The sequence below is a fragment of the Paramisgurnus dabryanus genome, chromosome 1 (assembly GCF_030506205.2).
Source record: "Paramisgurnus dabryanus chromosome 1, PD_genome_1.1, whole genome shotgun sequence".
NCBI lineage: Eukaryota > Metazoa > Chordata > Actinopteri > Cypriniformes > Cobitidae > Paramisgurnus > Paramisgurnus dabryanus.
This window is the reverse complement of record NC_133337.1, coordinates 66732344-66755490: the sequence shown is the minus strand read 5'-3', so window position 1 is coordinate 66755490 and position 23147 is coordinate 66732344. Positions and strand designations below refer to the sequence as shown.

General features: G+C 42.9%; 1 protein-coding gene across 1 annotated transcript; it reads right to left on the bottom strand.

Annotated features, from left to right (window-relative positions):
- Positions 1–1664: 1664 nt before the first annotated feature.
- LOC135739210 (uncharacterized) lies at positions 1665–3744 on the bottom strand. The gene is made up of 6 exons (XM_065257460.2): positions 3691–3744; positions 3181–3531; positions 2959–3012; positions 2666–2824; positions 2463–2497; positions 1665–1952 (listed from the first exon to the last, which is right to left on the bottom strand). Exons 1-6 carry the CDS (start codon positions 3731–3733, stop codon positions 1851–1853), a joined length of 744 nt encoding a protein of 247 aa, XP_065113532.2. The 5' UTR covers positions 3734–3744; the 3' UTR covers positions 1665–1850.
- Positions 3745–23147: the final 19403 nt, after the last annotated feature.

Sequence of the window (23147 nt, the reverse complement as noted above, 5' to 3'; positions counted from 1 at the left end):
ATTTAGAATAATTTTTAAAGAATTATGTTTGTTCATTGTTACCATGATTGAGAAGTGTTTGTTCAGTGTAGAGGGCAGCACAATGAGTTAGCACGCATCATTGTTGCCTCACAGCAAAAAGGTCTCTGGTTTAAGTCAGACAAAGACTTTGTTTATGAGACCTTTTTGTGTGCACTCCCACAATCCAAAACATGTAGATTAGTTAAATTTGGATATACTAAATTACTCTTTACCCAACTTAGTCACTAGTTGAGTAAACATAGAAATTTGCTTATTACCTAATCAGTTTAAGTTGGTTCAACTTTTATGTGTTGACATTACTCAGTAAATTGAGTTAGGTGAACTACATCATCCAAGAGTTGAGTAAACTCAAAAAAGCTGTGCAGCAAGTTGCCTTGAAAATTTAAGTTAAGTCAACTTTTTATTTTTTACAGTGTGTTTTTTAACCATAAACCACGCAAATACATTGTATTATACCAGGGGTGTCCACTCCTGCTCCTGGAGGGCCGGTGTCTCTGCAGAGTTTTATTCCAACCCTAATCAAACACACCTGATCCAGCTAATCAAGGTCTTACTAGGCAGACTAGATACTTTGAGGCAGGTGTGTTGAGGGAAGTTTTAGCTAAACTCTGCAGGATACAGGCACTCCAGGACCGACTTTGGACACCCCTGTATTATACCAAATACACAAAATAGTGTTGTTTTAGCAATAAAATAGTGTCTCCTGGCATAAAAGGAAATCACTGTAGATAAATTTAGGGGTGGTTTCCCATACAGGGACAAGACTAGTCCTAGACTAAAATAAATATAAGAGCTGTCCAAACTGAAAACAACTTGCTCTGACATACATCATACAAAATACATCAGTGCTCTTTGTTTTGCATCAAAATGCACACAGGTAATGTTTTTAGTTAGCCATGTTTGGTAAAACTAGTTATATTTCCTAATTAAACTAAGGCCTAGTCCTGGCTTAAACTAATCCCTGTCCAGGAAACCATGCCAAGATTTCTTAATCTCCAATTTATTTACTGTATACTATAATCAGTTGAAGTGGGTTATCAAAAAAACCTTACATAAGTTGTTGCTGGGGCGGTACCTTTTCAAAAAGTACACTTTTGTACCTAAAAGGTGCATATTGGTACCCCAGAGGTACACAATGGTACATACTGGTACCTCAAAAGTACATATCTGTACCAAAGTGGTCTATGATAATAGGACCTTTTTAAAAGGTACTGTACTGTCCCAATGACAACTTTTGTACGTTTTTTCTACTGAGAGTGTAGTAAGTACAGTAATACCCCATGATGACACACTGACACAGAGCAACAAAGCTGAAAGCCAAATACAGTATATTATTAGTTTATCACAATAAACACAATAAGGAAACTACTGTAGGTAGTAAAGTGGTTTTATTTGAAGTTTATTTTATAAACAGACTATAGGGTGGTTTCCCAGGCAGGGCTTAAGTCTAGTCAAATACAAAAATGCTTGCTTGAGTTGTCCTAATTGAAATCAGCTTGCATTGACATATCTTATACCAGTGACATTTTTTTTTTGTCTCAAAATGCACACCACTGTTGTTTTCTGTAAGGTATGTTTGTTTTGCTATTTTTCAGCACCAAACAATTTTAATCTGTGTAATGTGGTAATGTGTAGGCTATACCTACTATACATATGTACATACTAACTTCAGCTTTATCAGCATGACATTTGTTGTTATGGTAGTATCAGGATTAGCAAAAGGCAGTACCAAAATAAATAAATATTAATAGCAAAACATTAAAAGTGTTATTTCTGAAAAAGATTTTATGAACAAAAGTTTGAATAAGTGAGTTATGTATCATGTGACCTCAATACATCTGATATATATCTATTGTATCAGTTTGTCTTTCTCTTCTGTTAGGTTTCTTTTTTGAGAAGAGCACAGCGGAATATTCCACTGATTCAGACTCCTGCAAAAATAAAAATATTCAAATACAAACAAGAATATAGAAAATATAGACCTGAAACTAAAACATCCAGAAGTTAATACAAAAATAACAAAATATTTAAATTAAAAGACTGATATAAATGACGAATCATTTAAGACTTTATAATAGGCAATAGGCATATAATAAAACTTAAACAAATTTGTATAGCTTAAATTCTGAGTAAAAATATCACATTTAATGAGTTGGAGTAATATAGTTGATGTGTTTTGTTTACTGTATTTTCTGGGATGTTGAAGAGGGAATTTAACCAAGAGCATTCGCATATTGTCCGCACAGATCAATAATTTAAAATATGAACATGTCAAAGAAATGCAAACACAGATTATTTCGAAGTTAAAAACAAAGGTTTTCTTTGACTCATAAACTGAGATTGGATTGTTTTGATTTATATGTTTATTTTGTATTTAGGTTTATTGTTTATTTGCTTTAGTGTTTGATAGTCTAAGACCCCCCCCCCCCTTTATATTTTACCTTGTGATCTTGCTGTTGTTCTTGCCGTTCAGTCGCTATCAGAAAGTAGAGAAAGTAAATATCAATTGTTTTCATCTTGAGATAAATAAAATGTGTTTTACAAAGCAAAATAATTTATTCACAGAATTTATTTACTGAAATATTAATTCCTACATTTGTAATTCATTTTAATCTTTAAAATCATTTAACCATGTAAAAAGTACCTTTAGCTTTTCTATGTTTCAGTCTTCTGTGTTTTCTGATAATGATCGAGATGAGCAGAATATTGAAAGTAAAAAAAATAAATCCACCAAGTATAAAGGTCAGGGTTAAAAAGATGTTTCCAGAACAATCATCAGCAGACACAGAGGATTTATCATGATCTAAAAAAAATAGATATAATATTACTCTTACAATCAAATGATCTCACAAAAGAGCAATTATATGAAATTTAACAAAAATCCACATTCACATTTTCACTACTAAATTAAAAGCTGAACTAAAATATCAAACATACCATCTTTCAATACCATTGTTTCTGTGTCATTTTTTCTTGGCATATCATTCTTATCTGAATAAAAAATACTGTTATGAGTCATTTAGTGACATTTACAAAGCTTTGCAACATACATTTTTTCACAGATGCAGACTTAATTAAAAGAGATAAAGACAAAAGGGACAAATATAAATAAATATATTATCAAGACAATAAACTAGTGATATTTCTTAAACAGATTACCTTGCACATCAAGTCTGCTTCCATTGCCAAATGTTATCTGGGATTTAGCAGCTCCACAAAAGTAGAAGCCAGAATCAGAAACTCTCACATGCAGTATTGTTAAAGAGGTGGATTTACGGTGCAGATGCATGAACATTTGATTCATTGTAATATTGAAGAAATATTTTGCCTTAGCACTTTGAAAACTATGAGTGTACTTCATGCACACAATTTTTATTGGTACAACATAAGCTGCTTGCTTGAACCAGCACAAGTCTCCAGTAGTATGGATGTTGTGTTCACACCACATAGCAACATTTTCTCCTGACAGAACCTTTATACTGACCGCTGGACACAAAACTGTGAGAAAACCTGAAACCCAATAATAAAAAATATTACACCACAAGATTAAATGTTTACATTATTAAAATATGTGATTCCACAAAAAATTTAACTCTCTAATGTATCTAAAGTAAAAACTGTATCTTATCATAGAATTACAGTATAATTTATAGTAAATAATCATTTTACCAGTGCCAAACAGCATTAAAGTTGTCGTTGAAATATGCAGCATTTCTTTATTGAGTTACACCAGGGTTAAAGATAATGGGCGATATCAATGTGTTTTATATATGGTACAAGAAGGAGGAGTGGCTTTTGTCAAAGTTACTACAGTATGATTGGACTATAAATGTTACTATGAAAGCTGGTTTCAAATCCTTTCCAAAACTGATTTTATTTTTATAGCTTGTCTGTAACAAAAGTTATGGTTATCTGAAGTTGGCCGATCACTGTGGTTTTCAGGCTATATCACAACTTATGGTTCTACATACATGTAGGTGCTATAAATAAAGGTGCTTTTGATGCAATTGAAGAACCTTTTTTGTCTAAATGGTTCTATAAAGAACCTTTAACATCTGAAGATTATACAAATGTAAGAAAAAATGCTCTATAAAGAACCTTTGACTGAATAATTTCTTTGAGGAACCAAAAATGATTTTTCAATGGCATCACTGTATAGTACCTTTTAAGCACCTTTATTTTTAAGAGTGAATACTTAAAGTGGTTGCCCCTATAATTATGAGCCATTGAACCACTTTTAATGCAATTTAGCACCATATCTTTAGGGTGTAATTGTTTTGTGTAAGATTAAATCAGTTTAGGAGATGTGGCCTAGTGGGTAATGCACCTCTCTGATAACATTTAGGGTGATTTCTGACCAAATTTCTCCATAGTAAAAGTTGAAATCTGCTACATTAAGCAACAAACAATGAGAAAATATTGTCATAAATATTTACATGGCAAACAATGTTTTATTAAGTATGCAAAGATTATTCCTTAAAGGCGGAGTGCACAATGTTTGAAAGCCAGTTGTCTCTTTCACACAGTAGTTCTGGTAAAATACCATAAATTTACCAGAATGAATTTACCAGTAAATACAAAAATGTGCTGTTCACACATGCAGTGACGTTCCGTCTTTTTACCAGTAAGACATCATTCACACATCAGTATCAAAATACCGGTAAACTCGGAGAGAAAGCGGAAGTACCTGTGGCGCGCGGCCGCCGAGCTCCGTCCGTGTCGTATTTGTAAACAATGGCGAGTTATGACTTAATATCCACGGTCCGTATTATGTTGTTTTCACATCTGTGGCAAATGGTCGCGAAGTTGCTCGTGACAAAATATATTGCGTTAGGCGGCGTCAAATGGAACCTGCGTTTGGACATTAGGCTTCACAGATGGTGTGCTAAGGACGTCAGCAATATAGCAAATAGATGGTAAGCTGTTTTAAACAACTTTGGTGAAGAAATGTGGATGTTAACTTCAGGTGTGCTCGAATTTTAAGCAGCATGTCTGTGGAAACGAACGTAAACAGTGCGGGGCTGTATTAAAAACTTTCTGATTGGCCCGAGCTTTCAGCGCGGTCTGACGTCATCCATTCTAAATGCCGGTAATCCTATATTTTTCGTTCACACATAGCGCTTACCAGTAAATTACTGGTAATCTTACAACCTGTCTTACTGGTAAATTGGGAGCACTGATTTACCGGAAAGGTTCTGCTCACACATGACAGGTTAACTGCAATTTACCAGTAAATTACCAGTAAAGACTGTATGTGTGAAAGGGACTAGTGTTGATATTTTAAAAATCACCTAAACAATCATGCCCCTACCCCAATAGAATCTGGATGTTCTTTTGATAGACCCGCCCCACACATACGGAACCCAGGCAACGATGTCGGTTAGAAGACACGCCCCTTACTGCTGAAGTGTATTTTGGTAGTCGGCCTGACTCCCTTTTCCAAAGCGTTTTTCAGAAATTGTGTACTCCGCCTTTAAGAGTGTAACCTTACCCTAAGCCAAAACTTTCAGCATTTTTACAATTTAAAAAACATAATAATTCTTTTTACAATATTCTACTTTTTAGAAACGAGGATGTCCCCAAAGGGAGTTTTTTGAGGTTTTGCTCACTTTTGGGTACATATTTGTCCCCCCCAAAAAAATAGATAAATAGACATACAGACACTGGTTTCTTTGAAAAGCTCAGAACTAAAAATCCTTCAGTGAAATTTACTTTTTTTGTATTTCTGCAAAATTAAAATTTTGCCTATTAGCCCATTTGAGTTCTACATTCATATCGCCCTCTAGTGGTCCATTTTTGTTTTAAAAAAAATTGGTTATATATTTTCTATCTTACATTAATAAGGGATGAGGGAATACTACGGGCCTGGGACGTTGGAGGGGAGAGGTCAGTTCTGTAGGGCCAAGGAATCACAGGGCAAGGGTCGAGCAGAGCTCCTTCGTCCTCGGCCCACCTCCTGTGTAGACAGTCTCCTCGCGGCCCGCTTCGTCCTCCTGGGTGCAGAATAAAACACAGGGTGAGTGCTATGATAAACTGGGCTAACTCGACGTCTTCGTCGCTGAGTCCTTTCTCTTTTTCTCTTTTTCAGGTTTCTCGGGCCGAGCTGGATTCGTGTCACTTCACCTCACCACACGGTAAGTATTTTCTCTTCCAGGTATCGCTAGGTGTTCGGGCGTGCGAGGTAAGTTTATTCTGGCTCACTGTATGGTAAGTATATTCTTTCAACAGGTATCTCGGGCCTTCAAGACGTACTGGGTAAGTTTAGCTTTAGCTCGCTACACAGTAAGTATGTTCTTCCGACAAATATCTCTGGGCGTTCAAGACGTGCTGGGTAAGTTTAGCTTTAACTCGCTGCACAGTAAGTATGTTCTTCCCACAAATATCTCTGGGCATTCAAGACGTGCTGAGTAAGTTTAGCTTTAGCTCGCTGCACAGTAAGTATGTTCTTCCGACAAATATCTCTGGGCGTTCAAGACGTGCTGGGTAAGTTTAGCTTTAACTCGCTGCACAGTAAGTATGTTCTTCCGACAAATATCTCTGGGCGTTCAAGACGTGCTGAGTAAGTTTAGCTTTAGCTCGCTGCACAGTAAGTATGTTCTTCCGACAAATATCTCTGGGCGTTCAAGACGTGCTGGGTAAGTTTAGCTTTAACTCGCTGCACAGTAAGTATGTTCTTCCCACAAATATCTCTGGGCATTCAAGACGTGCTGAGTAAGTTTAGCTTTAGCTCGCTGCACAGTAAGTATGTTCTTCCGACAAATATCTCTGGGCGTTCAAGACGTGCTGGGTAAGTTTAGCTTTAACTCGCTGCACAGTAAGTATGTTCTTCCCACAAATATCTCTGGGCATTCAAGACGTGCTGAGTAAGTTTAGCTTTAGCTCGCTGCACAGTAAGTATGTTCTTCCGACAAATATCTCTGGGCGTTCAAGACGTGCTGGGTAAGTTTAGCTTTAACTCGCTGCACAGTAAGTATGTTCTTCCGACAAATATCTCTGGGCGTTCAAGACGTGCTGAGTAAGTTTAGCTTTAGCTCGCTGCACAGTAAGTATGTTCTTCCGACAAATATCTCTGGGCGTTCAAGACGTGCTGGGTAAGTTTAGCTTTAACTCGCTGCACAGTAAGTATGTTCTTCCCACAAATATCTCTGGGCATTCAAGACGTGCTGAGTAAGTTTAGCTTTAGCTCGCTGCACAGTAAGTATGTTCTTCCGACAAATATCTCTGGGCGTTCAAGACGTGCTGAGTAAGTTTAGCTTTAGCTCGCTGCACAGTAAGTATGTTCTTCCGACAAATATCTCTGGGCATTCAAGACGTGCTGAGTAAGTTTAGCTTTAGCTCGCTGCACAGTAAGTATGTTCTTCCGACAAATATCGCTGGGCATTCAAGACGTGCTGGGTAAGTTTAGCTTTAGCTCGCTGCACAGTAAGTATGTTCTTCCGACAAATATTTCTGGGCATTCAAGACGTGCTGGGTAAGTTTAGCTTTAGCTCGCTGCACAGTAAGTATGTTCTTCCAACAAATATCTCTGGGCATTCAAGACGGGCTGGGTAAGTTTAGCTTTAGTTCGTTGCACAGTATTTATATCCTCTCTACAGGGCATTCAAGACGGGCTGGGTAAGTTTTAGCTTTAGTTCGTTGCACAGTAAGTATGGCACTGGAGGAAGTGGAGAAAAGGGGTATACGTCACCACATCACCAACGGAGCCTGGCACGGGAGCGGGGGTTCCTCCTGTTACTGCGGCCGGCGCGGCGGCGCCTCGCTATCCGTGAATTCCAGCTAACGGGATCCACACGTCCTCTTCCCTTTCTCCTAGGGCAGGCGAAGAGCCACACACAGCGTATCCACAGCTCCTGGGCCCCTGGCCCTCCTCTTAGCGGCTCCTTTGCCGATGGTTCTCAAGCAGTCTACCACGTTCCTCTCAGTGCCTCCCTTACCGCGTCCGTGGGTCCCTACAGGACTTATATCCTGGCGTGTGTAAGATGGGCTGGGTATTCGTCGGCGCGGCGGCTGCCGATGGTACTCACAGGAAGCTTCGTTTCCCTGAGGGGGAGCACAGACAATAAGGCACCACACTGCAAACTTAGTGTACTCACGTCAACCGATCACTCTTCACACTGCTAATATTTTAGACTTCTTGGACAACCAGGTATACAGTTACTCACGGCTCTGTGGTTTCTATCCAACTCGCTTGACGTCCGGCTCACCCACTGACTTCCCTTAGTGGGGCCGCTAAGAAGGCAAAACACACACCCCTTTAATGTTACAGACTTCTCAGACAACCGTATTTACAGTACTCACGTCTTGACGGTCTCTGCCCACTCGCTCGATGTTCAGCTCACCCACCGACTTCCACTTGGTGGGGCCGCTAAGAAGGTAAAGCACACACTCCTTTAACACTTTAGACTTTCCAAACAACAATGGGTACAGTTACTCATGGCTCTGTGGTTTCCCTCCAGCTCACTCAATGTCCGGCTCTCCCACGGACTTCCACTAAATGGGGCCGCTAAGAAGGTAAAGCACACCCTCCTCTAATGTTATAACCTTCTCAAACAACGGTGTTTACAGTACTTACGACTATGTCGCGTTCTTCCTCTGTTTCTCTTCTCTTCTAGGCGTCCTCAGCTTCACACGGCTCCGTGGAGACAGCTTGCCCAAGCCTCCGTAGACACAACAACAATCCGATCGTTCGTAATGTTCTTTTTACTCTGCTGCTCACCCTTCGTTGATTCTCACTGTGTCTCTCTCTTTCTGTGCAGATCTCCAGCAATCGCCCAATACCACTTTCCCTGCAGTCCCAGCTTAATCCAATGGAGGTGGCCCAGCGTCTGCCCAACGCACTCGACAAACTCAATAATAACACAAAGCCGTGCCTCTTCTAACTCCCTCTCATTTGGTTCCGCCCTACTGAAGTCACTCCGTGACAATATCATTAATTAAGATAATGGACACAAAACGAGGAAGAACTGACGTACGCAACACAATGGAGGAGTCGTAAAGATTGGACCTAGCCTACTGAAGCAGTCTAAAAACACGTCGCAGGGCTCTACATCAACACTTGTCCGCTTATCAGGGACAAGTAACGTTAGATTAAAACACCAATAACAATCACCAAAACACGATAATGATTCTGCATCCTTTAGTCTCTATGGCAACTGAAAGTGCATAATGTAATAACGCTAAGTTAAACAAATAAGCACAGCAAACACATAGTGAGCTAACAGTGGGTTAAACATACTGCGGTAAAAATGTGAAGTTTTTAATAACATGATACAGTTAAGCAGCATCACATCTTAGTTGAAAATTTACAGATTTCATATGACAGTTCACGAAACAAGTAATTCATATTTAGTCACTTACATTTTAGACGCAATGTTGACTGTTTTTGTTGTTTCAGCAGCGAAAATAGTTCAAAGATAACAGCAGAACCATAACGTGTCAGTCTAACTGCAACACTCAACCGTGTCTTTACGGTGGCGCTGCTTAGCAAACAACTAAACATTTCCGTGCTCACTATCAACAAACCAATCAAATACATTTAAAAATATATTTTTTAAATCAGACCAAACACATTTTTATTTTTATTTAGGAGTTACCACCAGAGGGTCGCGACCCAGGGTTTGAAAACCACTGTAGTAGATAGCAGGGGCAGACTGGGACTAAAAAGTGGCCCGGACTTTCTTACCCAAAAGGCCTTTTCACACTTAACCCTGGGTTGTCTTCGTTCTAAACTCTGCTTTTAACACGGATCATTTCACACTTGTAATTTAGAAGCAGGGTTATCCCTGAAATTGAAGCAGGGTTAGCACCTCTTTTTGGGGTTAACCCTGCATTCACATATAATGTGTCCCCATCACTATACTGGGGTGTTAGGACCCACGCAGCCCACAGGGTGAGCACTCACTAACACCTCTACCAGCAGCAACCTGGTTTTCCCAGGTGGTCTTCCATCCAAATACTGAACAGGCTCAGCCCTGCTTAGCTTCAGTGGGCAAGCTGTCTTAGGCTACATCAATGGTGTGAACAGACTTTGCTAAAGATGCTGAGGAGGACGCAAGTCTATTTATAGATACATTGTTTTTGGATATACTGTATGGATATTGCATGATTCCAACAATCATATACGACTCTTTTTGTCTAAGCAAAAGGGAACAAATGAAATCAATGTACAAACAAAATCTCTTTTTCAAAGAAAACATTTAAAAAAATATGTAAAAACTGTTTATTAAGATTTATACAATTGTATTAACACAAACTAAGATAACGCCTCGGTTACATATGTAACCCTCATTCTCTGAAGGAAGGAAACGAAGACGTCACGTCGTGACCGACGAATTGGGAACGCTTCTCGCAGGACCAATCTACTTCGAGAAACTTCTAAAACGCCAATGAACTTGGCATGCAGGTATTTGCATCTGCCGGCGCCACATCGCCGCGCGAGTATTTAACGAGAGGCAGGTGCGAATATCAAATCACTCTTTTCGCTGAGAAAGCCGAGCATCAGTGCCCGGCCGTTATCAGCAGTGGAACAGCAAACTGTGGCGACGGGACATGAAGTCTCTGTTCCCTTCCTTCAGGGAACGAGGGTTACATATTTAACCGAGACCCTTTCAGTCGGTCACTAAGACGTCACGTCGTGACCAACAAATTGGGAATCCCTACCAAAGCGCCACTGAAGCTGACCCTTCCAGTGCCTGCGTAAACCCTCTGACCCTCCTTTTAAGGGAGACAGAAATGGGGTTGGAGCAGAGGCCCGTCACTACTTGTTCCTTAACCCACGAAAGTGAACTAGGCGAACTGGGAAGCGAACTCGTCAGGCGGGAAAGAGTACCCTCTAGGGGTCAACTACTAAGGTGATGGTTTAAAGACTCAAGTTCATAACATGAACTCCCTTAGTAATATCTCGTACTAGAAAGGCATGGAGCGAGCTCCGCTAAGGGAAGCGTGGTAAAAAAAGAACTTTCCACGGAAATACTCACATAGGAACCCTAAGGGGGACGCAATGTGGACGCTAGCCTCACCCAGGTTCTCAAGGAAACATCTAGTGAGAGGCTGGCAGCCAATGCTCCGCAACATCGGCCACCTAGCGGTAGAGGAGACAAAAAACTGTTTTTGTAACATTTTTGTCTTAAAGGCCTTCCATAGTGGTGCGGTTGTGCAGCACCAAAAAGGAAGGCTGCAAGCCGACAAAGGAGCCGTTCCTAGATGTTCTCACTGATCTGAAGAGAGAACTCGAGAGGATACCGGCTCAATACGAACACTGTATTCTAGTGAATGTGTTAGGTGTTGCCCAGCCAGCAGCTCTGCAAAAGTCTGAAAGCGAGGAACCACGAGCCAAATCCCAAGATGAAGCCACGCTTCTGGTTGAATGGCTCTCAACCCAAAGGGGCAAGCAATGCCCTGTTTCTCATAAGCCAGGGCGATTGTGTCTACAATCCAATGAGACATCCTCTGCTTAGCAACAGCTTTCCCTTTCTGCTGACCACCATAACAGACAAAGAGCTGTTCTGAGGATGCGAAAGCTTTGAGTCCGATCCACATACAAACCGTAGTGCATGTACAGAACATAACAAAGCCATAGCTGGGTCTGCCTCCTCCAAAGGCAGCGCTTGCAAGTTCAGCACCTGATCTCTGAAAGGAGTGGTGGGAACTTTAGGCACGTAGCCAGGCCTGAGTCTCAGTGTAACACTGGATTCAGCGGGCCCGAACTGAAGGCACGAGTCATTGACCGAAAATGCATAAAGGTCCCCTATCCTCTTAACAAAAGCCAATGCGAGGAGCATTAAAGTTTTCATAGTGAGAAACTTAATACTCACAGTATGCAGAGGCTCAAAAGGGGCGTCCTACAGGGCTTTCAGCACCATGGACAGGTCCCAATAAGGGATAGAGGGAGGGCGCGAAGGATTCAGCCTTCGAGCACCTCTTAAAACCTTAATGACCAGATCGTGCTGACCCACAGACCTACCATCTATCGGCCGTGATATCTACTTTTATAGTAGATGGTGACAGTCTCTTCTCCAAGCGGTGCTGGAGATATAAAAGCATAACTCTGATCGAGCATTCTCGGCAGTCTTCTCGTTGAGAAGTACACCAGTCAACAAACAGATTCCATTTCAGCCTATATGTCTGTCTCGTAGACGGTGCTCGCGCTGCAGCAATGTTGTTAGATACCGCTTGGGGTAAATCACCTAGAACCTCCGCGCCCCGTCCAGTGACCACACATGGAGGTTCCACAGATCGGGTGTGGGTGCAATAATGTGCCCCCTTCTTGAGAAAGAAGGTCCTCCTTCAGGGGAATCCGCCAGGGAGGGGCTGTCACGAGGAGGGTGAGCTCTGGAAACCAACTCCTGGTGGTCCAATATGGAGCAACTAAAAGAATGTACTCCTTGTCCTCCCTGACTTTGCACAAGATCTGTGCAATGAGGCTCACTGGGTGAAACGCGTATTTGCGCAGACCCCGCGGCCAGCTGTGTGCCAGTGCATTCAAACCGAGTCTTCCCTCGGTTAGTGAAAAAAAACAGGCGACAATGGGTTGTCTCTGGAGATGCAAACAGATCTATCTGTGCTATGCAGAAACGTTTCCAAATCAACGGAACCGACTGGGGATGGAGTCGCCACTCGCCGGGGCACGCTGCTTGTGAAAGCGTGTCTGCCGCTGTGTTGAGCGACCCCGGGATGTGAATGACACAAAGAGACCTCAGATTCCTCTGACTCCAAAGGAGTGCTATGCAGAAAGGTTTCCAAATCAACGGAACCGACTGGGGATGGAGTCGCCACCTGCCAGGGCACGCTGCTTGTGAAAGCGTGTCTGCCACTGTGTTGAGCGACCCCGGGATGTGAATGGCACGAAGAGACCTCAGATTCTTCTGACTCCAAAGGAAGAGATGACTGGCGAGATGCGACAGGTGACAAGAGCGCAAACCGCCTTGGCGATTGATTTTTGCAACAGTCGCAATGTTGTCGGTGCAAACTAATACATCTTTGCCTTGCAACTCACTGCTGAGACGGCCGAGAGCAAGATATAAAGCCCACAACTCAAGGCAATTTATATGGCAGTGCAGCTGGGGTGATGTCCAGACCCCCGAGGCTGCAAGCCCGCCGTACGTGGCCCCCCACCCTGTGGTAGAGGCATCTGTGCACACAATGGCATGCCTGGAGACCTATCTCAGTGGTACACCTGCCCTGAGAAATGCTGGGTCTGACCACAGAGTGAAAGTAAGGCGGCATGTCGGTGTAATTGTTACCCGTAGAAACCCGCTGAGCCACACTCTCCTCGGAACTCGGTCGTAAAGCCAATGCTAAAGCGGTCTCATATGCAGCAGACCAAGCGATGTCACAGCCGCCGCTGCAGCCATATGCCCCAGGAGCCATATGCCCCAGGAGCCTCTGAAATTGTTTCAGTGGGACCGCTGTCTTGTCTTTGAACGTATTCAAGCAAGACAAAATCGACTGGACATGCGCATCCGTTAGACGCGCTGTTAGACCGACCGAGTCCAGTTCTTTACCGAGAAAAGAGATCCTCTGCACGGCCGAGACAGCGAGATGTTTGAGCACACGATCTATATTGGTGCAAAGCATCTGACGTGACTATGTTATTATGAGCCAGTCGTCGAGATACTCCAGGATGCGAACACCACTCTCTCTCTCAGGTGTCTTAAAGCCCCCTCTGCGACTTGCGTGAAGACACGGAGAGAGAAAGAAGCCCGAACGGTAAGACTTGTACTAATATGCCCGCCCCTCAAACACCACGAAGAAACGTTCTGTGTTGGGGAAGTATGGATACATCAAAGTATGCGTCCTTTAGACCGATGGCTGCAAACCAATCCTGTGGATGGATACATTGAAATATGCATTTAAAAACAGTATTCTAAAGTGCTTGACTCAGTACACGCAGGTCCAGGATCAGTCGCAACCTGCCACTTTCTTGGGTACAATAAAGTAAGGGCTGTAAAACCCTGACCTCATCTCGGCTGAAGGGACCGGCTCGATCGCGTCCTTCGCCAGTAGGACAGCAATTCCTGCACGTAGTACGTGCATGTTGGGGGCTTTCACTGTAGTAAAGCGTACAAATTTGGGGGGAGCCTGGTAAACTGAATTGCGTAGGCGAGAGGGATTGTGGTAAAAGCCAATGTGACGGGCTGGAAAGCTGTTTCCAAGTCTCCAGACACTGAACGAGAGGGATTAACGACACGATCGGTGTACCGCGGTGAGCGGAGCAGAGGTGAATGCGAATGAATGCTCTTTGGCCACATGGACAAAAGTGTTGTGAAATGCAACACTCACCTGGCTCCGCTGATGGGTGACAGAGCTGGAGAGACTCTGTAGTATGGGTCCCAGGCCGCTGTGACACACCCGCTGGCGATAGAGGAGGGGGAGGACGTTGGGTTATGAGCCGGTCCGTAGCTCCCGTGAAAATCAAGGAGTGGCCCTTAACCATCTCCCGAAGAGCGATCCCCTCCATCTCCAGGTCGCCGGTCTAAGGGCCGCTTGGATATAATTTTCTACATCTTGGCGGGCTGAGTGGGCAGACTGCTAACGGCGGTTCTTCAAAAGCTGCCAGAATGGAGGATCGAAAAACGCCGTAGCAGGACGCCCTCGGCAAGGGGCAGGCTAAGGTTCCGACGTAGTGGACAGGGCAGCTGGGTTCCGACTTGGCATGATGGCCTCAGACTGCTATTGGGCGGCCCGAGAACTTTGTATGAGGCTCTCAGCCACGTCGCCGAAATGGCTGGTCTAAGAAACCAAAGCAATCAGAAGATGATTCTTGTCGACCTCCTTCATGCCCGCAAGACACAGCCAGAGGTGACGTTCCTGGACCACCAAGGGTGGACATCGCACGTCCGACGGCACAGTGTCTGAAAGACCGCTGAATCGTGACCTCTCTTGTGCAGGTCCCTCAGTGCCTTAGCCTGGTGAACCTGCAGAAACACCATGGCGTGTAGGGCAGAACCCGCCTCCCCACAAGGCTCATGGCCCATGAGGGAAGGGTGGCTGGTCCCTTGGTATGCCAAAGTAACCCTTTAGCGGCTCCCCCATCAAGAGAGGTGAGAGGAGATGGCTGGACAGTCGGTTTCCGGGAGGAAAACTGGTTTTCCGTGACCGCGTAAACCATCATGAACCTCAGGAAAGAAAGGTACAGGTGGGGGCTGTCTTTGCGGCCCCCAGTACCAATCAGAGACGAATTGATGGGGGAGGAGCTCTTCACTCCAGTCGATCGTCTACGCAGCCCGAGCGAACATGGGCGCCATCTTGGAGTCGAACCCAGGCTCCGAAACCTTACCCACAAGAGGGAGCGGATCCGAGTCGGCATCCAAAATAGACGGCCCCCTCTCCCACGCTGGGACAGACACAGAATCCTTGTGAGGACCAACAGAGAATGAAAGCGTCGTAGAACACGTGCTACCAGTCTCCAACGGGACTTCTGGCTATGGATCAGGGTGCTGAGAGCCACTGGACGAACCAGCAGACCGATTCAGCACTGTTATACGGAGATCGTCTTTCCGGAGTTTTGCCACCGCACCTTTAACGGGGCTCCGCAACAGAAAGGGGGGGTGACGTTCCCAGAGGCAAAAAACCCGTCTCTGCAAATCCAAGAAGTTCATGTTCACGCATGCGGAACACTATCCCTCCACGAACACTGCATCAGCATGCTCAGGCACGAGAGACAATGATCGCGGCCATACCGAGGAATCATATATCTGTCACATCCGGAACTGCAAGGACGAATGACATCTTTAAAAAGACGCACTCGCTATGCCACGAGAGAATGGCTGTCTTTAAAAAGACACAAATTCAATTCGTGCTGCTCTTTTTAGGAAATCTCTGATGTGCTGAGTTGATGAAGGACATAGGGGAGTGCCACGCACACACTCAAGTTCACGTTCAAAACCGAAAGTAAAGAGGTGGAAATCCACGAGCCCCTGCAGAAGTGCTCTTTCTCCAACAACATCAGCACGCAGCGTATCCAACGAGCAGAGAGAGAGAGCATCTCAATAGCAGATGATCTGCGGCTTTCGAAGCGAAAAATTGTGATTTCATATTCGCACCTGCCTCTCGTTAAATACTCGCGCGGCGAATCAGAGCCGGCAGATGCAAATACCTGCATGCCAAGTTCATTGGCGTTTTAGAAGTTTCTCGAAGTATATTGGTCTCGCGAGACTCGTTCCCAATTCGTCGGTCATGACGTGACGTCGTAGTGACCGACTGAAAGGGAGCTACAGTAAATAACTTAAGCCTAAAATAAAAAACAACCAAGTCATTTCATTACTTGTGATAACAGTTCTGGCCTCTCGTGAATTCTTTATTTAATCCACAGTATACATACATTCATACTTTATCTTATATGTTATAAACATCTGTTGTTTCTATTTGCTTGACTGACAGTTACTCCAGCAAAAGCGTTACATGGCAAAAAATCTTAATTTGTTTTTTAATTTAAAAACACAAAATTCACCTAAAGGTAAGTAGTTTGCATGATTCCTGGATTTGCTAATTATCTGTATTGTTTTTAATAAGGATGCTTTATCTGTAATGCAGCTTTGAAAACAGATGCAGAAACTCCCGCTTACTTTCATTTGATTGGTTGGTATTCGGCTTAGCTCTGTAATATGATTAACTGGAATTCGCGTTCGTCTTAAGAAACATCCGACTTCTTTCATTTGATTGGTTAAAAATCTTGCTCTGCATGTAATGCGATTGGCTGGGAGTCGTTCACATGGCTTCTATGCGAGATGAACAGAAACTCCCGCCTTCTTTCATTTTGATTTGTTAAAGGAGTAGTCCACTTTAAAGATGGGGTCCATTGACTTTTTATAGTAGGAAAAAAAATACTATGGTAAGTCAATGGGCCCCATCTATAAAGTTGACTACTCCTTTAACATTTTGAGACTGATGTGCTCTGCACTAAGCCACTGTGTGTTTTTACGGAAGCAGCAATAACAGCAGCAAGGCACATTTCAGACAAAGGTCATTCGAAGTGCTTAGAATTAGAAGACAATATAAAAGAAAAAAGTATGTACAAATAGGAGACATACAAAAAAATTTTAAATACATGAGCATTTAAAATATGAATTAAATGAAAATAAATGTGATTTCAATAAAAACAGTTTAAATGTGTGAAAATAATATAACAAAAATAAAAGTCACAATATATAAGATATCTTCTTTTCCCACGCTGCTAACTATGCTATTCACAGACTCTTTCGCAATTACTGCCATGGCCCATCACACTGAGCACTTTGGGGATTCCCGTGCTGTTCACTACACTTTTGCTGTCCCCCCCCAACCTGTGTATGGATCAACTTTGTCTGGTTAAAACTTGTGTATGGATTAACTGGTTCTCGCCATCTATATAGCCGTAGGTGCTGGAATGGCTGAAAGGAATAAAGGAAGAAGAATATGAAACATGTTCAAGCATACAGAATTATAGCCACGTTTATAACAAACCAAACCATTTGAAAATCAGTAGAAAATTGAGCAAGTTATGGTTATTTAAAAGTACATCCACCATTAAAACACAATGCTGCAAGTGAGCGAGCTGCCTGAGACAAGATGGCCGCCAGTGATGGCATTATAACGAGACTCCACCATAAGATATCTAGCACTTTTAATACATATCTATGGGGAAAACTCCCAGTGCTACATAGCCTCTGATAATCGGGTATATATTTATAAAGAAATCTGACGGCCCCACATTTTAATAAATGTTCCAGCCCTTTTGGCATTTGCCAGGATTGCCATGGCCAATCCGCCCATGGTAGATAGTCAACTCTGTAACCCATATCTACTTGTAAAGACAATACAACACAAACACAAGATTAAACATCAGCCATGAAAAGTCATGCAAAATAGAAAAATGAATGACATGACTGTGTAACTAGCAGTGCCGGCGCCAGCCGAGCGCTGATGAGGGGGCGTCTAAAATACCAGAGGGGGCGATCACATGAATGCATATAATTCCCCCAGCTAGAAAATACATAGGTTTGGTACATTAAGTTTTAAAGTGTTATAAACAAACATCTCTGTAATACAACCACAAAAACTACAGCTATAGTGAGCAACGTACAGAGCTCTGAACAATACAACAACAACAAAAAAACGCATACCTAACGTCACATATTAGCACAACACTACTCATTAGAAGTGCAGACCCAGAGGTAGAAATACATTTTACGTAATGGTGGGGGGCAGTGTTGGCAAATAGAGTTGATGGTTTTCAGCCCAAAAACGGTCCAAACGCAACATTTTATCAACATTTTGGTTCAATTTGATCATATAACGTAGTTATTTTAACTGCCACAAGTAATGCACCAAGCTAGCGATTAAGCAGCTAGAGAACCACAATAGCAAAATGGCAATAACTCGTTTACATATACAGCTATGCTGTAGGATAGGCTAATTCAAATTCGTTAATTATAAATTTAACAATGTCTGTTTTTTATCTATTTACTCCTGATAAACAGGTGTGTGAGAGAGAGAGATCGTACAGGCTTACCTTTAACGTTAAATGCAGAACAATAATAGGCTGTTGGTTGTACGTTGACTTGCAAGGATGCTGAAGAACATGAACATCTGAACTTTTCAAAACTATGTACAGTCTGGCTGAAGTTCATGGTGCCCGAATTGACTTAATGACAGCCGAATATTTGGATCTTTGCACCTGAAATGCTCCGATAATTCATCCACGCCACGGCATTAATTGATGTGTGACAATCCGGAGTCCGGTTTGTAGAACTTCCAATGCTATTTTCCATATATCCATTGCTACAGGGCAGGCCCAGGTCACTCTCACACTCCTGTCTGTAAATTTTTATATAATTTCCCACTTCGACATCTTGATTTCCCTCTGAGACTCAGAACGCGGGCTCATTGTCGGCGTGCCTCAAGCCGTCAACACAAACTTGTTCAACTTCAGGCGCGGCTGCAAGAACCAACAACCACATGACGTCAAAGTACCGCGAGAACGATTCGAGAAATCATACTAAGTGTCGTTTCGTCTCGCTCTCGCGGCATTTTGACGTCTTCGCCTGATGAATTCGAACAAGCCTATAGGCTACACATGAGTGGGCGTGTGTCACGGTAGAATACATGCACACTTGTTTTTTTGTTTTGTTAAATAATTAGACTTTAAAATTCCCTTTAGGAAGACAATACACAAGGCAAACGTGATTTTTAAATAGCGCATTTTATCATTAAAATCCCATTCAACATTAATGGTGATCTGAGGGGGCGGGATAGTGCCAGTGAGGGGGCGACGCCCCCTCACGCCCCCTCGTGGCGCCGGCCCTGGTAACTAGTAAACAAAATATATAAAGAAATGTTCATGAACACACAAACACACACACACACACACACACACACACACACACACACACACACACACACACACACACACACACACACACACACACACACACACACACACACACACACACACACACACACACACACACACACACACACATTCTGGTTTCCATGTTTTGTGGGGACATTCCGTAGACATAATGCATTTTATACCATACAAACTGTATATTCTATTCCCCTTCCCTACTCCATTCCCTAACCCCAACCATCACAAAAAACCCTTCTCCGACTTCACATATTCAAGAAACATCATTCTGTTTGATTTACAAGCTTGTTTCCTCATGGGGACATCAAAACGTCCCCACAAGGTCACAAAAAGGGTATTCCTATCTTTGTGAGGACAATTGTTCCCCACAACGTGATAATTACCAGGTTCACATATATATATAAACACTCTTGTCAGATTACTGACACCAGAGGGTGCTGTTTTATAGTAGCAGGAAATCTTTATAATAAACCAGCAGTTTTTCCAGCATATACACACCCAATGGGGATTTTAAGCAATGTGTACTCACCCTAAATTAAGGGAGACTTTAATTTTGTACTCTGTACATTTTTATCTGTCCCTTGATAGGTTATCAATCAGTCTAATTTCTTTGTCCAAATTAGCTACAGTTTTTTCATAAATCCTCTTATTTTAAACCAGACCATCAGTCAAACTCTACAACTGATTCTTTAACTCTAGATTACAAACTTACTCTACACTGTCAGAATAAAGGGTCTCAAAGGGAACATATAGTGAAAATGACTTTTTTGATGTTTGAGTGCTATAATTGGGTCCCCAGTGCTTCTATCAACTTAGAAAATTTGAAAAAGAAAAACCCAGTAACTTAGTTTAGGTAAACCATTCTCTGCAAGCATGTGAAAAAATAGGTCACGGAAATTTGGCTCCCCTTGTGATGTCAAAATGGGATAATACCACCCCTTAATCTGCACTATCCAAACGTTTTGGCACACATGCCTTTATATGCACATGAACCTGAATGACATCATTCTTAATCCATAGGGTTTAATATGGAGATGGCCCACCCATTGCACTTAACAGCTTCAACTCTTCTCGGAAAACTTTCTACAAGGTTTAGGGGTGTGTTTATGGGAATTTTTGACCATTTTTCTAAAAGCACATTTGTAAGATCAGACACTGATGTTGGACGAGAAGGCCTCACTCATAGTCTCAACTCTAATTCATCCCAAAGATGTTCTGTTGGGTTGTGGTCAGGACTCTGTGCAGGCCAGTCAAGTTCCTCCACACCAAACTTCCTCATCCATGTTTTTATGGATTTTGCTTTGTGCACAGTCATGTTGGAACAGAAAGAGGTCATCCCCAAACTGTTCCCACAAAGTTGGGAGCATGAAATTTTCCAAAATGTCTTGGTATGATGAAGCATTAAGAGTCTCTATAAGCCATGGAAGTGATTGGAAACCCTAAATTCAATTATTTGGAGGGGTGTCCCAAAAATTTTGGCAATATAGTGTATGTGCAGATTTATGTCACAGGTGGGAGCGGACCGCCCCTGTCGCGGGTCACGCTCCTCATTCTACTTCCACCCCGAGGAGGTCCCAAAACACCCCAATGACCAGACAGACAAAAGAATAAAAATTAACAAGTTTTATTAAATATTAAAAAAAAACATGTAGGGGGAATTACATACTTTAAAAAAAGGGGATTTTCAGTCTCATGGGCACACACCGGGGAGGGGCATTTGGGTCCACTGGGCTCTTGGCTCCGGGCGTGCAGGTGAGTATACAGGGGTAATACGCTGGCTCTTAGCTTTGGGCGTACGGTGAGTATACAGAAGGTGAAACTGGGTCTTTACTTGGGCATACAGGTGAGTATACAGAGGTAATACGCTGGCTCTTAGCTTTGGGCGTATGGTGAGTATACAGAAGGGCACACAGGATCTTTGCTTTGGGCATACTAATGAGGGAAAAGGGATCAGGAGTCACAAGCAGCGTACATAAGAAAGTGGTCATCCACCAGCACCAGTACTGGTTCTCTCTGACAGGTTTTCTTTCCTGGCCTAGGAGGTGATTGCTGACAATATGGACACAGCACGACACTGCAATTTCCAAGTGTACACACACAAAGAAAAGACTCAACTACTGCACTCCACACGCTCACAGTGAAATAAGGTCATAACCACATCTGACCAGGGACTCGTCCTGTGAAATTGAGGGCACCGGTGCAGCGGATGGCCAGATGAAAGCGTCACAGCCACGACAAAGGCAACACTCCTTCATCAGCTGTTTCCAGCTCACCCACCAATCCTTTCACGGTGGGGCCGCCTGCACACTAGTCACAACTCACAAGAGGTACACTGATATTTCACACTTTCAAGGTAAACACTGAAACAATGAATGTTTCTATGTACTCACGATTTCATTAACACTGGATCTTTTCACTTCCTTTCCAGATATCTGACGTCAGACACGGCTGGCAGTACAATCTCCTTCAACTGTAGTCCTAGCAGCTCTTCAATGCGTGTTATCTTTTCCAGAACACAACGCACGTAAATACAACACTTCAATAAAGGTTATCCATATACTCAACTCCGTGTGTGTCTCCTTTTGCCCAATCTCCAAAATCCACCATACACTCGTCTCTCCAATCGTCTCCACCGCTCCGTTGCACCCACAATAACTGCTGGAATAACCTTCTCGTATTTCTCGTCTTCTTCAGCCCCATCCTCTTTCCACTTCGCTACTTTGCAACCGCCGGATCAACAGGGCCTTCCGACTCCTTCTTAAAAGGTTTACGTGCTGTCCACCCTTGGCGTTACTCATGGCTGCGGCTTCAGGCCTTCGGCGTCCCCCTTTTCACGGTGTCCCCCGCGGCCGCCCAGCGCGGGCTGCAGACACAGGACTGCCCGAAACGACTCCCGAGACAACTCTTCTCTGCTGTTCCCCGCATGCCTCATTTATACGCCTCCTCTTTTCTGAATCGCCCAATCCACAATCGCCACACTCATCTGCACACCTGCTGCCAATAAAACCCAGATTTAGGTTGCCCGGAGTTCCCGGAAGTGACTGGTGTTCGGGGATTGTCGTCCGGGCAGAACTAATCTCCATCACTTTAGGTTCCGCCCTTCAAAAGTCACTCCGTGACATCTATTTGACATCTTAATAAAGTCTTGTGAAATGTCCCTTTTAATTTAAAAACATTGTGTACTGACATATTTTAAAATATTTAAGATACATTAAAAAAAAAATCTAACAGTGTGGGAGTGATATGAGAGTGGTCAACAATCACTTTTGCAATCTACTATTGATTTCTACACTTACAGCTTAACTTCATACATAGTACTCTGTAGTGTAGGCCTACTCTGTTAACCACTGCAACATTAATCAATTCACTTGTTTCATGCTAAAATTATTTGGACTTAACAATGAAGTACATCAGATAAGGATTCAACCAATGACTGTAAAGAGACAGTTGAAAATGTAAGTGGAGAAAAGCTAAATAAGGCCTGATCACAGCTTTGCACTACAATATGACACTTACGTATCGTTGCAATAAGATGATGTGGAAACTTTTGCCCACAGAGATGAAAACACTGCCTGTTTTTTTAAGCCAAAGGTTGACCGCAGCTTAGACACTGCATTGAATTCATCGTCTGCAATATGAATGTGCTCTTTAGCTGTGCATTGTCAAGGCCTGTGTGCAACTGCACATCATCACAAAATTATTGAGAGGGAGAAAACAACACAAAGGCCAAAGAAAAAAATGAGGAGTCTGAAGATCCCAATAGTGTTGCACAATAATACTG